At 39.9% G+C, this 13016-nt stretch overlaps 1 protein-coding gene across 3 annotated transcripts in view; it reads left to right on the top strand.

Moving 5' to 3' along the window:
• cadm1a (cell adhesion molecule 1a) overlaps positions 1-13016 on the top strand; it is a gene marked incomplete at its 3' end in the record, with an annotated part of 423559 nt that overhangs the window by 381473 nt on the left and 29070 nt on the right. Inside the window, exon 10 of one of the 3 annotated variants that reach the window (XM_080509139.1) lies at positions 10995-11027. The exons of the other annotated variants lie outside the window; for them this stretch is intronic. Within the exon in view, the coding sequence (XP_080365265.1) occupies positions 10995-11027 (33 nt within the window). The remainder of the gene's footprint in view (positions 1-10994; positions 11028-13016) is intronic. 3 annotated transcript variants of the gene reach the window in all.

Here is a 13016-nt window from a genome sequence, read left to right as displayed (position 1 = left end):
ACCAATTTTAAAACACTTAAAAAGCTCATTCCAAATCCTATCCATCATTTAACACGTATAAATTAATGGCCAGGACTCCCACTTCTCAAATAAAACCCGGCGTTTGGATTAGGGCTGGGTTCCATGTATTACCTGAAGCGTGGCCCGAACAGAAGCTTGGTTACTCTTAGTTTCTGTTCAGTGACGGAGAAAGTGAGATGCAGAGGGCTCAGGAAAAGCAATAAGTAGATGTTCTATCAAGATTATTTCGTCACACATACTGATCCCGAGGTCAAGAATGAATGTTGGCGCTCATGAATAGTTCATTATTTTTTGAAAAACAACGTGCTATATTTCAGAGAGCGAGACGACATGACTGATACGAACCTCATGAATCAGATTTTTTATTAACTTAAAACTGAGTTGTGTTACTTTCTTTACGAGGTTATATATAACTTAGACATCATGCGTCTCTATTCCAGCCCTGTCGCCACACTCACTCATTATCTTGGTGTGCTGTATGTCGTATGCGATCATTGAAGAGTTCACAGTTCACAATTAAACAATGAATCAATCACATTTTCTTCACACCTCAGCATTTAAAACAAGAAGCAGCATTCGTAATTCAAACTTTTTGTAGTTAAATTAATCAATTAAACCTCTTGCATATGCTTACACAACCAAATCATATTTATTCACTCAATTTCCTTTAGACTTCTAATGATTTTCAAACTGGAACCTTTCATACACGAAAGGAACTCTATCAGGTGTACTGGGAAACGTTCCCTGTTGAAGTGCATGACAAATGTATTGGGAGTGGGATGGGTTTAATGCCATTTTTCCCCCCCTGTAATTGATTAAAATTAACATCTCGAACTCCTGGCCCAAATGTTGACATCACTTGCTACTTTGTTACTTCACTTTCCAGTTCAAAGTAAAAGGAAACATCAAGAAGCTCCAATTTTATAATGAGCTGCTTTTAGCCGGAGCCTTTAGTCAGGAAGCAACACAAAATGCATTAGTCAGTTAATGCTTCGAGAAGGACAAATGTATTTGCCTGTAACTTTAGCTGAAAGTGTACATTTACAGCTCCTTTGCTGCTTTTCAAGCACTCTGTAATCTGCACTAATCACTCATTACTCCACATAAGATCACAATCACTTTCTCTCTCAGAAAAGCCCACAGCAGAGAACCAGGTTACATTAACAGCCAGCCTTCTCTACTCAACTCTAGTTTTGTGGTTGGCAATACTGACAAAACCTGCTATTATGTGGTAAGTAAAGAAACAAGTAACACTCAGGTTTAGCAGTCACCGTGTTCTGAATAAAAACAGTACATAATTATTGCATTTGTAATGATGTATTTAAGTAGGAGATGACATTTCTCACCCAGTCTTTTTAAACTAAAAAAAACACATCAAGGGGAAATATTTTAATCTCAATCTTTCCACACAAACCAAAAGCATGTCAGCATCTGTCAAAAAAAATTGAATTATTCCAGCCAGAGAAGAAAAAAAAAAACATTTTAATAACTGCCTTTTAAAACTCTGATTATAATGTCGCTTCTGTTGTCTGCCGGTTTTTTTTGTTTTTTTGTTTTTTTTTTACTGGTGTCACTTGTAAAGTGCACCTGATTGGGGATTTGTATGTGCTGCTTTTAATCTTTCCTTGGCTTTTAACACTTTAATTTAGTACAGCAATTGCAAGGGAGCAGTCCGTGGCATTAATATTGCATTTAATGATTCTAACGCACAAATACAAATGTGCACCAGCTCCATAAAATGTTGGTTAACATGGAAACATGAGAGGTAAAAATAGACTTTAGTGGGATTTTCGACTACCCCTTCTGCCACAGTTGTGAATTATGAGTAATTACAGTGCTGCAAGGCACAGAGTGATGGTGATGTGCCCCCACGTGTTGTTATTTTTCTTTTTCTGTTTTCTTCTACTTTTTAAATGCATGCGTGCAAGTGTGTGGGTGAGCATGGGCGGTGGAATTAAGAGGACAAACAGTAGGCCAAGGTTTATTGCATGTTCTTTGGTTGTCAGTTCAACCTCTCAGAGCAACCAGGTGGTTGTTGTCACTGTTCACTCACCGCATTTGTTCCACGCAATCTTTTCATAGCAGGGTCTTGAAAGAAGGTCAGGAGCACAAATGATAGTTTGAAAAAAAAAAAAGATTTGGTTCCACACTTGATGCTTCAAATCCATCAAGAAATCCATGAATTATAGGAGTAAATAGGTGTGTGTCAACATTGACGTAAAAGACTGGAGTAAATGATTGGCTAGTTAAAGCAGTTACTTGTATTCACTGTGATAATTGTTCGAGTTTGATAATAGTTGTATAGTTACTGCAGATACAAGAGTGTGTAAAACATATCTCATTCATAAAGTCAATTATAGATCATACACTAGGTGGCCCGAGGGGAAGAGTGGAGCACTGGGGGCGAACAAGAACTGAACACGAGCACTTGAAAATTAGGCTCTTTTGAAATAAGCAAATTTTTATCTCGCCCTTTTCAGCAACAGAATTCGGGGGCTATTGTGAGCATAAATCTCCAAAGGGTGCAGATAGAAAACATCACTTTATGCCTCAACTCAGAAATCAGCCTGAGCTCCAAAAGCAATCAAAGCCTCTCTGACAGACCGCTCAATTGGAACAAATCTCACAAGGCTGGCAGAAATCACAGGCATTGTGCTTGATTATGCCATCTGATTGGATTAAAGAGAATACCTATCTGTGCAGGCTGATTGATAGCTCCTTTGCCTCAGATCAAGGAGCCTGGAGCCTGCACAGGCCCGCTCTGATTACAGCTATCCTGACTGATTCACACAGGGACCTCTGCTGATTTCCAAAATGATCACACTTAGGTTTAATGTTCCTGCTTAAAGTAAAATGCTTTCCTTATAGGTAAACTATAATCATTAAAACATGCCAAGACCCCTTCAGATATTCGAACTACTCAACAGATGCTACAGAATTAATCTTTTAATGTAAGAGTTGCACTCGTGCAACAATAAAATGCCTCTGCTCACTTTATGCCGGGCTTGGGTTTCCGATGCTTCAGTTGCAGTTTTATTTGCTGTGTCATGCAATAAATATCATCATTAACGCATTAAAAAGTGCAGTGAAATCAAAAGTTGTCCGTGAAAGCCTCACCAGCTCTCTGGACAAGTACATTAATTCTCAATTTGGAGCTTATCTAAGACTGGAAAGAGAAAACTTCCCTTCACTCTAGGGACCGTTTGGAAGTGTTTAAAAAGAATCAATTCTTACCCAAGACTTTTTAAAGTGCCACATTTGTTTCTCAAATAACCTTTGAGAAACAAGTTTGAAAATGACAGAAATTGCACATATTTTGATATTCAGAGTTTAGAAATGTGTCGCGCGTCTCTCAAAATGGTCATAAAATCTTGTCGAGGTATAATTGTTTTCCAATACTTTTTTATTATTAGCATTATTGAAAAACATGTTTCAAATGTGTCTGTTTATGGTCTTTAGGTAATTTGCTGAAAACTTGAAATATGTAAATACGTTTCAGTTTGCACATTGGTGGTTTTTAATAAATGACTTTTTCATATTGTATTTTAAATGTTTTACCCTATAAGAAGAGAGGGAAAAAATGGGAGTTGTTGGTATTCATAGATTATAATTTAGAACTTTAGATTGGCTCCCTGAACTCAAATGAGTTTGACACAATCTATTAAACCTGTTCGAGTCTGAAAGTGAAGTGCCTTAAATTTGTGCTCAGACATCTCTCTCCTCATCACCAAGATCACTCAGTGATCTTTGGGGCAACAGATTCAAGAAAGCAAACTTCGGTATGTCGATAATATCGCAATAACTCTGAGCCTCCCTTTCGTTTTCTGGAGAAATTATCATTCAAACCAGCCTGAGGTAGGAAACACAGTAGTTGATCAGACGTGTATTATTATTGTAATATCAACTTGTGAAATAAACAGAAAAGAGAAAGTTTCCAAACACTGTGCTTTCAATTTTAAGAAGGGAACAAAAACAAAAAAATTATTAATTGCAAATAATTAATAACTGATACTATTAATGATTGAAAGCCATTAGTATTTCATACCTGGTGGCAAGAGGCACAAAAATCTTTTGAAAAGTGACCAAAAACCAAAAAATCAAAAAAGGTGCTGTTGGTAAGAAGAAGAAATAAAACACGGACACAAAAACATAATCTACATAAGTGTCTGCATTTATTGCCTTCGCATGTCGCATGTTGGCCTGATATCGTGCAGCCCAGCTGCGATCATTTAGAAGCTGTGCAGTGGATGATGATTCCCAGTACAGTGCCTTGGTTAAGTTATTTCAGTCCCCTGTGAGCAGGAGCTTACGGTGCGATGCGTGGGTTTCACCTGCGAGAGCCAATATTTTCAGGGTGAAACAACCCACTTACAGTTTCTGCCAGATGTCCTCTCTTTGCTTTCAACTATCAGGGGCATTCCATTATTACTGTGTATATAGATTGAAGGCAGCAGACTCATATGGCCATAATGTGCTCTGCCAGTTGATTTCATTTACCCACAGTGTGCCGCGCCGATCGGAGACCCTCTGCCAAACGAATCTATCAGAGCGGGATTGGGCTTTTTTTCCTCCTTCTTTTGAGCAATTTCCCATTAGAAGGAGAAAATAGAGAAGTTTGAAATCTGTTGCAGCCCCGACACATGGCTCTTTAAGTACGTGGCAGGCTTTGGAAAGTGGACATAGGGAAAGTGTTGATGTTTTCACTCCAAAATAAAAAATTGTAAATTGAAATATTTTGCTGACCAAATACAATCATCTCTTATTTTTCTTAAGAGGCAAATCGCTGTTCACTCACTGCTTCTCCATTGGCACTGACATCTTATTTTCTCATGCCTGATTTTCCATATTCTTATTTCCTTCCACCTCTATGCCAGTGTGAAGAAAGATTTTTCCTTGAAAAGCAGCATTTTTTTTTTTGCTGCGCTCTCTCCTCAGGGGCAGCAGTCTATTATGTTCTTAGAGGTAGTCGGGGCCAAGGAGGTCTTTTGAGAAGCGTAAGCCGACCCCAAAAGTACAAACGCAGCACTGCCTTTGCAGGGATTCCACATTCATCTTCCCACTCATTCAGTTTCTGTCCCCATCAACATAATGCCACTAATCAGCCCGCTTTTTTTCTCCTGCACAGCACTGTGCGGACAATCACACTTAATCCATGAGTATAGGAGAAAAAAAACATAATAAATGTGAACCGAGTGCAAATAAAACAATGAAGCAGCAGACTTAGTGTTACTTTTAATTGATGAAAGACCATAAATGGTGCTGACAACCGTTTCATTTAACCCACGCTGAGAACGGGACACAGGCGAGGAAGGGGAAAAGAAAACAAATATTCATTACATTTGTCAGGGTCCTAAATCACGTAAACACCATCTGGTGAAGTGAGTTAGGATCTTTTTATGAATTTAGATGTGCCTCCACCTCACTTTCTCCCATCTAACACATCCTCACAGTGGGCCGGGTCCTAATGTGCAATATTGTTCCCGATTTGCTCGGTTTGAGTCCTCGTCCATTTCGAAATTGGAGCCAGCCAGCTATAACTAATTTGATTAAGGTCAACGGCGCCACAATATCTGCCGTCATGTGACGTACGGCTCCGAGAGAGCACCGAGGAAAAGATTGTGCCGGGCGTCATGGAAGACACAAGTCCAGAGCACAACATATCTTCTTAATGTGAAGCCGTATTGTCCTCAGCTGGTGAGAGGAGATGAAACTCGTAAAGCAAAGCGAGGAGGCAATCAGCTGGAATGTCATATTTTCAAAGCACCACCACTAGAAACAAATACTGTACACGTACTGTACACTTGTGCTTTAGCAACATTGCAGCATGAAGTATGTTAAAAGTCTGTGGTTTTGTGGTAAAGCTGTCAAATATGCACATCTTTATGGAAAAACTTTTTGGAGGTTTTGACAATCAGGAAAGAGAAAATGCTGCAACATGCTCAAATTTAACCACACTAATAACTTCTTGCTCCTATCAGTGCCGTTTCCTATTTTTGATCACCTCATTTTACACTTGAATAATGTATTCATGTTAGAATGTCCTCATGTTTCCCTGAATCTTGTGTTAAAATATGGCCTGATTTACTGAGATCCCATACAAACATGCTAGTTATAACATGGATGTGTTGGTGGAGGATGTTATCAAACATATCAAAGCTTTACAGCAAATAAATCTGAATTAGTCCCCCCCCAAAAAAACAAAAACAAAAGAAAGACAGATGGACAGAAAAGATTACCACACCAGAGAAAGGGTAGTGGACCAAAAATCGTCAAATAAAAGTGTTGGGGAGCCAGCTCAGGAAACTCCCCTCAGCACAACAACAGCAGCATCTCTGTTGACAGATTCATATAAACCTTTTGAAACAGCTTAATGTCTTGGTCTATTCTCATGGATGCATTGATGCTGCCATTTAAAAACTATTTCAGCACCATATAAGCAACTTTGTTACAGGTTTAGATTGAAATGTGAAAAAAACCCTGAAAAATACAACACAAAGCAAGCACAAGCATCAGAAAACAACAGAGGAACACTTGCTGGTGATCTATTGTTGTCCATGTCAGGACCATTTTTCCAAGTGAGCATTATGCAAACTTAACCAGATCTTTTGGAATTTTTGCTGTTTTTATTATCCTATTTATGTTGGATTCTGAACCAAGCAAGCACACCAACATAGCCTCAAACTTCAGTAAATTTAATCGTGGTTAATAAAAATGTCCCACTTGCTGATGACATTGGATTTTTAGAGATCAATGCATGATTTGTTTTCTAGTTTTGAGACATGTCACTGCGAGGGAAATTTGCAGAAATAGCCCAAAAACACAGGCGATCATCAACTTAAAGCATAAATGATGTACAGAAGTGTTAAATCCTGCTGCTGGAGGGTTGCAGCCCTGCGTGGTTTCAATATCTCCCTGTTTTAACTCACCTGATGGTAAATAGTGAGTCATTGGCAGGTTTCTGTTGCGCTATGGGAACCAGGATTCAACACATTTGCTCTGGAGCCTCAAGATTTTCCAAACAGCTGCGTCCAACATTCAGCTATTTCTTTTTTCAGAGAGATTTCTATTGTAGCAACCAAAAAGACACCCGTTTTTGTATCAGCACGTCTCCATTGGTGATGGCAATTTGTGTGGTGAATGTGGGAAGCCACAAACGAAAGTCAGAGCAGAGAAAGCAGGTCAGTGGATCCCCCCCCACCCCCACCCCCTCCTAAAAAAAGTAATCTTAACAGCCAGCGGGAACATCCAGCAGCCTGTTGGCATTTTCACTACCTCAGGGTTCCACCTAATGCATTTCTGCCAATATAATTATGATTGGCACGCAGTTATCTCTGCACGTTGAGCTGGATTTGGTGTCACGGTAAGTCACCGAGGGGGTTCGCGGGGAGCATAGCGACCCGTCACGGAGCCGCGTCCGCGAATGTCAGCGAGGACGCCCCCGATGTCTCGGCTGACCCCGAGTTAGAGACGATGAAAGAGAAGTAGGCTGCTCAAAAATGGACAGGCAATCACTCAGCGGCAGACATATTGAATGGTCCCACATGGCTGCCACCCGCAGTGTAATGAGGGTTAGCAGGCCATGCTGTCTCTCTGTTGACGGAGGCTTGCGGGCACAGAAGACTTATTTTGGATGCCGACGACCTCACAAAAGACTACTTGATGGCCAAGGTCATGATTATAGCTGCTGGTGTCTTCTACTAAATGACATTAAACCCTACTAAACCAAGATTGCTGTATCGGGTATGGACCGAGTTTTTCCACTCAGAGTTTGTATTGATGTCCAGAGTGCTGATGGAAAAAAATATTGAATGAAATGCTGCAGGGATTACTTTAACGTACATTAACATAATGATCTGCTAGATGTACATCATCTCATCAGGAAAAGATATTAGCTGAAATTAGGTATGAATGATTAAAACAAACCATGAAAGAGATCTTTATTACACATAAAAGCGATTCTTAAACAATTTTGGAGAGAAACTTAGAAGCTAATGTAATATTTAAAATGAAATGTGAAGGTTTTTTTTAAGTTAATGTTAATTGAAAATGTTACAAGTAAAATACCAAAATTGTGGTTTATCTAGTCTTTTTCAAGTGTCTTCCTCAGTTTAGGTGTATATTTGTATACACAGTTTAAGTGTATATAAAGATGGTATGCCTTATATGATATACAATGCTTTATTTTCTATATTATTTGTATGTGATGTTTGAACAACCAGATCAATCACTAAATCATAAGCATTGTTCCAAAAATCTAAATGTTTCTTTAACATATTAAATTAAACAGGAAAACCTCTAAAACTAACCCACGGCAGGATCCAATTTGGCCTGTGAGATTAAAAATTTTTTTTATTTTAAACTAACCGCTGTTCCTAAACTGTTCACTAGCAGTTGCATTGTTTCCATAAGAGTACAGATAATAACACTGAAACCCAAAGCAAACCATGAGGATGAGTTTGTAAATAAATTGCTTCACGCTGCAGGAATATTGGGAGTTCTTGATGTCTTTAGATTGTTATGCTTTCAAGTTGCTGCTCAGGCTCCATTTAGATCAACTTGAGCTGTAGGTTGCCGCTGAACTAAAGTGATATTCACACTTCTGAAACAAGTGGATATCACTTTAAAACAGAAACAGAATTCAAGACACTCAATTTCTCTCAAAATATTCCAAATGATAAATACAAAGAAATATTATATGTTGATTATTTGATATGTGAATTAAATATATATAGCTATGAACTGTCAAAATCGTTTGTGTTATCTTGCTGCAGATGCCCTCGTTCACTTGTAAAAACTTACCTGATGGAGGAACATTGTGAACTCTTAAAAATCAGTTATAACACAAAGCGAACAAATTGGGCAAACTGAATAAATCAGGCCTTCTTTTTTAATACATCTCCTGCTCCTTGAGAACCATTGTCTTAAGTGATATCAAATCTGTACCTCATGTGAAGGCAGTAAAAGAGGTGTATTTCAAGTAAATGTGACAGGGAATTGGCAGTGGAACGGCTGGCCTCTGGCATTTTTTTTTTTAAAGCACCGGCACATCTTGGCTGCTCCCGGACCTCGCCAAGAAAACGGGTCCTCGGGGGCTTCTGCACTTCTGAGATGAACTCGATCAAGGCTCACCTTGTGAAATCACTCCACTATATCCTGGGCTTCTGGCAGCAGAGCCGAGGTGTGGCATGGGCCTACTGTTCTCTGCACATTAGCACTCCTGCACATTTCTCACTCGCACCAACATCTGTCCGCGACCTGACAGCTTTCAGGCACTTTTTCCACGTCTCTGTGTGAAAAGGGGGTGGGGGGTGGGGGGGTCAACGTAAGAAACTATTCTCCTTCGCTGAGGTCTGCTTTTGGGTGTTCTTTTATTTTCCAGAAGAATCTTTAATTTAAAGACTGCAAGACGCGGCCCCGAAGGGTTCTCGGTAACAGCGAGTTTGTCAGAGATGCGAACAAGTAAATTCTGAGATTATTTCGATCATTGTCCCTTGTTTTCTGTTGTCTCTACCTTCCTCTTGACCAGCTGTGTAGCTGACAGAACTGGTGAAGCGGCCATGCTTCACAGCAGATGTTGTGCTACTGCAGGCCAGATGCAACGTCTCCGATGACACAACAACTCCCAGATAGAGTGGAAATATCCTTTCAAGTCATGTGCTTGTCGGTTCATATCATCATACCTGAAAAACCACAGCTAACAATTTGTTTACCATCTCTGGAAAAAAAAGCACGATCTGACAATTTTGTCTATGATTTTCGCTCTATCGTTAGACACTAGTCTCTACTAGTGAGGCCACAATGTCCGGTCAGTCCTTTAACAAAATGCAGCTGCAGTCAAATTTAGGACAGCTTGCAACACTATTCCTATATTTCTGTAATTTAAAACAGTTCAATTTAGTTTACACACAGCAACATACTGTAAAATGAGTACACGGTATATTTTTTACATATATTAGAACATGAAGAAAAAGTAGAGAACAGTCATGTAGCCTTATAACGAAGCTTCTACACATGAAACAGAAAATCCCTATTGATTTAATGTTGATTCCAGTTGAAAATGCTATGCTATTTAATTGAATCGGTTTTACTCCAACATAGGTTCTCGAGTAGCCACGTTCACTTTGATTCGTCTCTTTTTGTTTGTAACTTGGAGACACTAAAGTAATTATGGTTTTTGGCCTTGGGTTTCTTCTTATTATTTATATTTTGTTCAAGCTTCGATTAGTATTAAAATTCACAAGTATATAATACACTTTCTTATGTATTACATGGTATTTTGAGAACTTGAGAGAACAATTTAACATTTAACAGCATGCTTCAGCTTGGAAGCCTCTGGTTTACAGCAACAGTTTTAACAGTTGAGGAGACTCCTCAAGTCTTTGGGTTCATCGGACCATGTTGGCGAGTAATTCCAACGGTTGCTTTGTCTAAACTTTGCCTGACACGATACCAGATAACATATTCCCTTTGTGAACAACTGCAGAAATGTTTTTCGAGTCATAGAGGGATACTTCAGAACAGCTGCACAGTTATTTCCTCTTGATGGTTTGTAATTTCTTCACAGCGAAGCTGGCGACAGCACACAATAATAGTCTCTTCCATATCTTTTGGAGCAGTAGCCACACTCCCCCTCTGAGTGGAACGTCCAGTGGAAAGTGTATTTATTTGTGGGGGTGGGATGGTGGGGGGGGGGGGGGGGGGGGGGGTGTATGTGATGTGTGTAGCAGCTTGTGTTTATCTCTGCACTGCCTTTGGTTCCCTTTGATTTCCCTTAAGTCTTATGTCTTTTGTCATGTTCTGGTCTTCTGAATGCTTGCTTATGGGTGTCATTTGTTTTCTCCCCCTCCCCTGCCCCCCACCCCCCGTCCCGCTCCCTCCCTGCCTTCCTCCCCCATTTCTTCTTGATTTGCATGCTGTTCCTCCTGTTCCACACCTCCCTCCACAACTGCCATGTCCTCTCCTTGTGTGCTCAGACACTGCGCCCAGCACTGAACCTGCAGCTCATGGTTGGTATCTCTACTTTCCTTCTTTATGTCTTTTTTATTTATTTATTTTGGTTATTATTCGTGTATTTTGTCTCTGCAGCATGCCAACTTTCACTGTTACACAACAGACATTACTGTGCCGGGCTGCCGAGCCCGGGGATGTCAGCTGTGTGCCTGGGGTCACATATTTACTGATGACACTGATCGGTCTGTTGAAGAAATAGATCCAAGCAACAATCAAGCGACTTTTGTATTTTTCATTGCATTTATTATATCAGAAGTAGCTTCAGTTCTCGCATTGCCCTGGTAAAGAGCTAACTAATGCACACTGGTTCATGCTTACTGTAATTGTAGGTTCATTACCTATGGTTAATTTATTAGTATATATCTACACAAGCCGGCCAAGGCTGAACCTGCAAACTCCACAGGCCGTGCTTGTACTCGAATCTGTACATTCCAGCTGTACTGCTACAGCTACTCACTGCAGCATTGTGCCATCTTTGGTGAAACATCAACACCCTTTTGCAACAACCTGCTCTCGCAAAAATGATTTTGCCACCTAACCAATTACACTGTGTCCCCTGAAGGTGCCACAGAGGAATATAAGCCACTTCGAGGCCAGGACCGATAATATCTGCAGCCTGAGATGATTCTGTGCAGCGGCAGAAATAGACCTCATTTAGTTGTTTTCATTCATTTGAATGAAGATGATACACATCATTTTCTAATTTTGCCTAATTTGCATCCCTTTTTCATTATTTCATGGCGGCGGTTTCGTAATTTGCGGGAACAAATTCATGAACGCGCGGTCACAAGCTTTCCGTTAAGCATCTGCTCACTTTGCTCCAGCAGAAACTGACTTCACTCGCCAGTCGTAATGACCAAATTGGTGGGCTGCAGAGTGAAAATAAACCACTGGCCCCAAATAACCTTTTGTTTGTTGTAATTTAGTAGCATAATTTAATTCAGGTGTGTCCATCGCTTCAAGCTTCATGAGACAGACACTCTAACGAGATTGCCAAATACCAAGGGGACACGCAAAAGATATATCTGCACTTAAATAGCCTAATTTGCATGATTTCTTTGTGTTGTTGCCTATTGACTCGTGTAAATACACGAGTGGTGAGGTTTGGTTCAAATCAAAGGATGAGTCGGATGGGCTCAAGGCCCGTCAAGTGAAGGGTTGATTCTCTTCAGCTGTACTTACATCATGCAGCATCTGTCAATCTTCTCTGAACTCAGACATGGATTTTTATTTTTACTTTTTAGATAAAACCCAATCTAAAATAAACCTTCAAATATATTTCCACACTTTTCACAGCAACGTGTTTGCCCACCTCACCAGATTATTCTTTGATGATTCAGTCACACTTTTCCAACAAACGTCCTCAAAGGCCTCATTTACACATAGTTTTCAGGTAAAAATGTTCCTCTTTAGGCGTCCATTTACACAACAGCAGTACTTGGTGCCATTGAAAATGCAACTTTTTGAAAACAGCTCCCATGATGGTACTTTTCAAAAATGTTTTGACGCCATCTCCATGTAAATGGGTGGAAACACAACTTTGATGAAGCGATGCCACTGCACGTCGTCAATAAACAGTTCTTCTGCACATGCGTGAATAGATCAACGATAACAATGGCGGCCACTTTCGCATGACGGTCAGTCGATATTCACCTGGAACTTTGTAGTTTTATAGTTGAGAATCACCTGTGATCACAATCCAACTTGGTCGCCTGTCTTGTCGAATGTCAGTGTAGTTGCCACTATTAGTATTTATAGCATATTCTCTATGTGCTCGTATGTGTCGTTTCATTACACAATCAAACAACAGCACCTATGTTAATGCAAACTGCGGCATCGCTTTCAAAACGTTGCTGCGTAAAAGCAAAACTTTTTTGGAATGAAGACGCAAAAATGATGCGTTTTCACTTGAAACTTTGTCGTGTAAACGGAGCCTAAAATGATGAGCAAGCCACATGAGTTTGTTTATTCCTATATCGTGTGTT

Source organism: Blennius ocellaris, assembly GCF_963422515.1.
Source record: "Blennius ocellaris genome assembly, chromosome: 14".
Taxonomy (NCBI): Eukaryota; Metazoa; Chordata; class Actinopteri; order Blenniiformes; family Blenniidae; genus Blennius; species Blennius ocellaris.
This window is presented reverse-complemented; position numbering and strand designations above follow the sequence as displayed.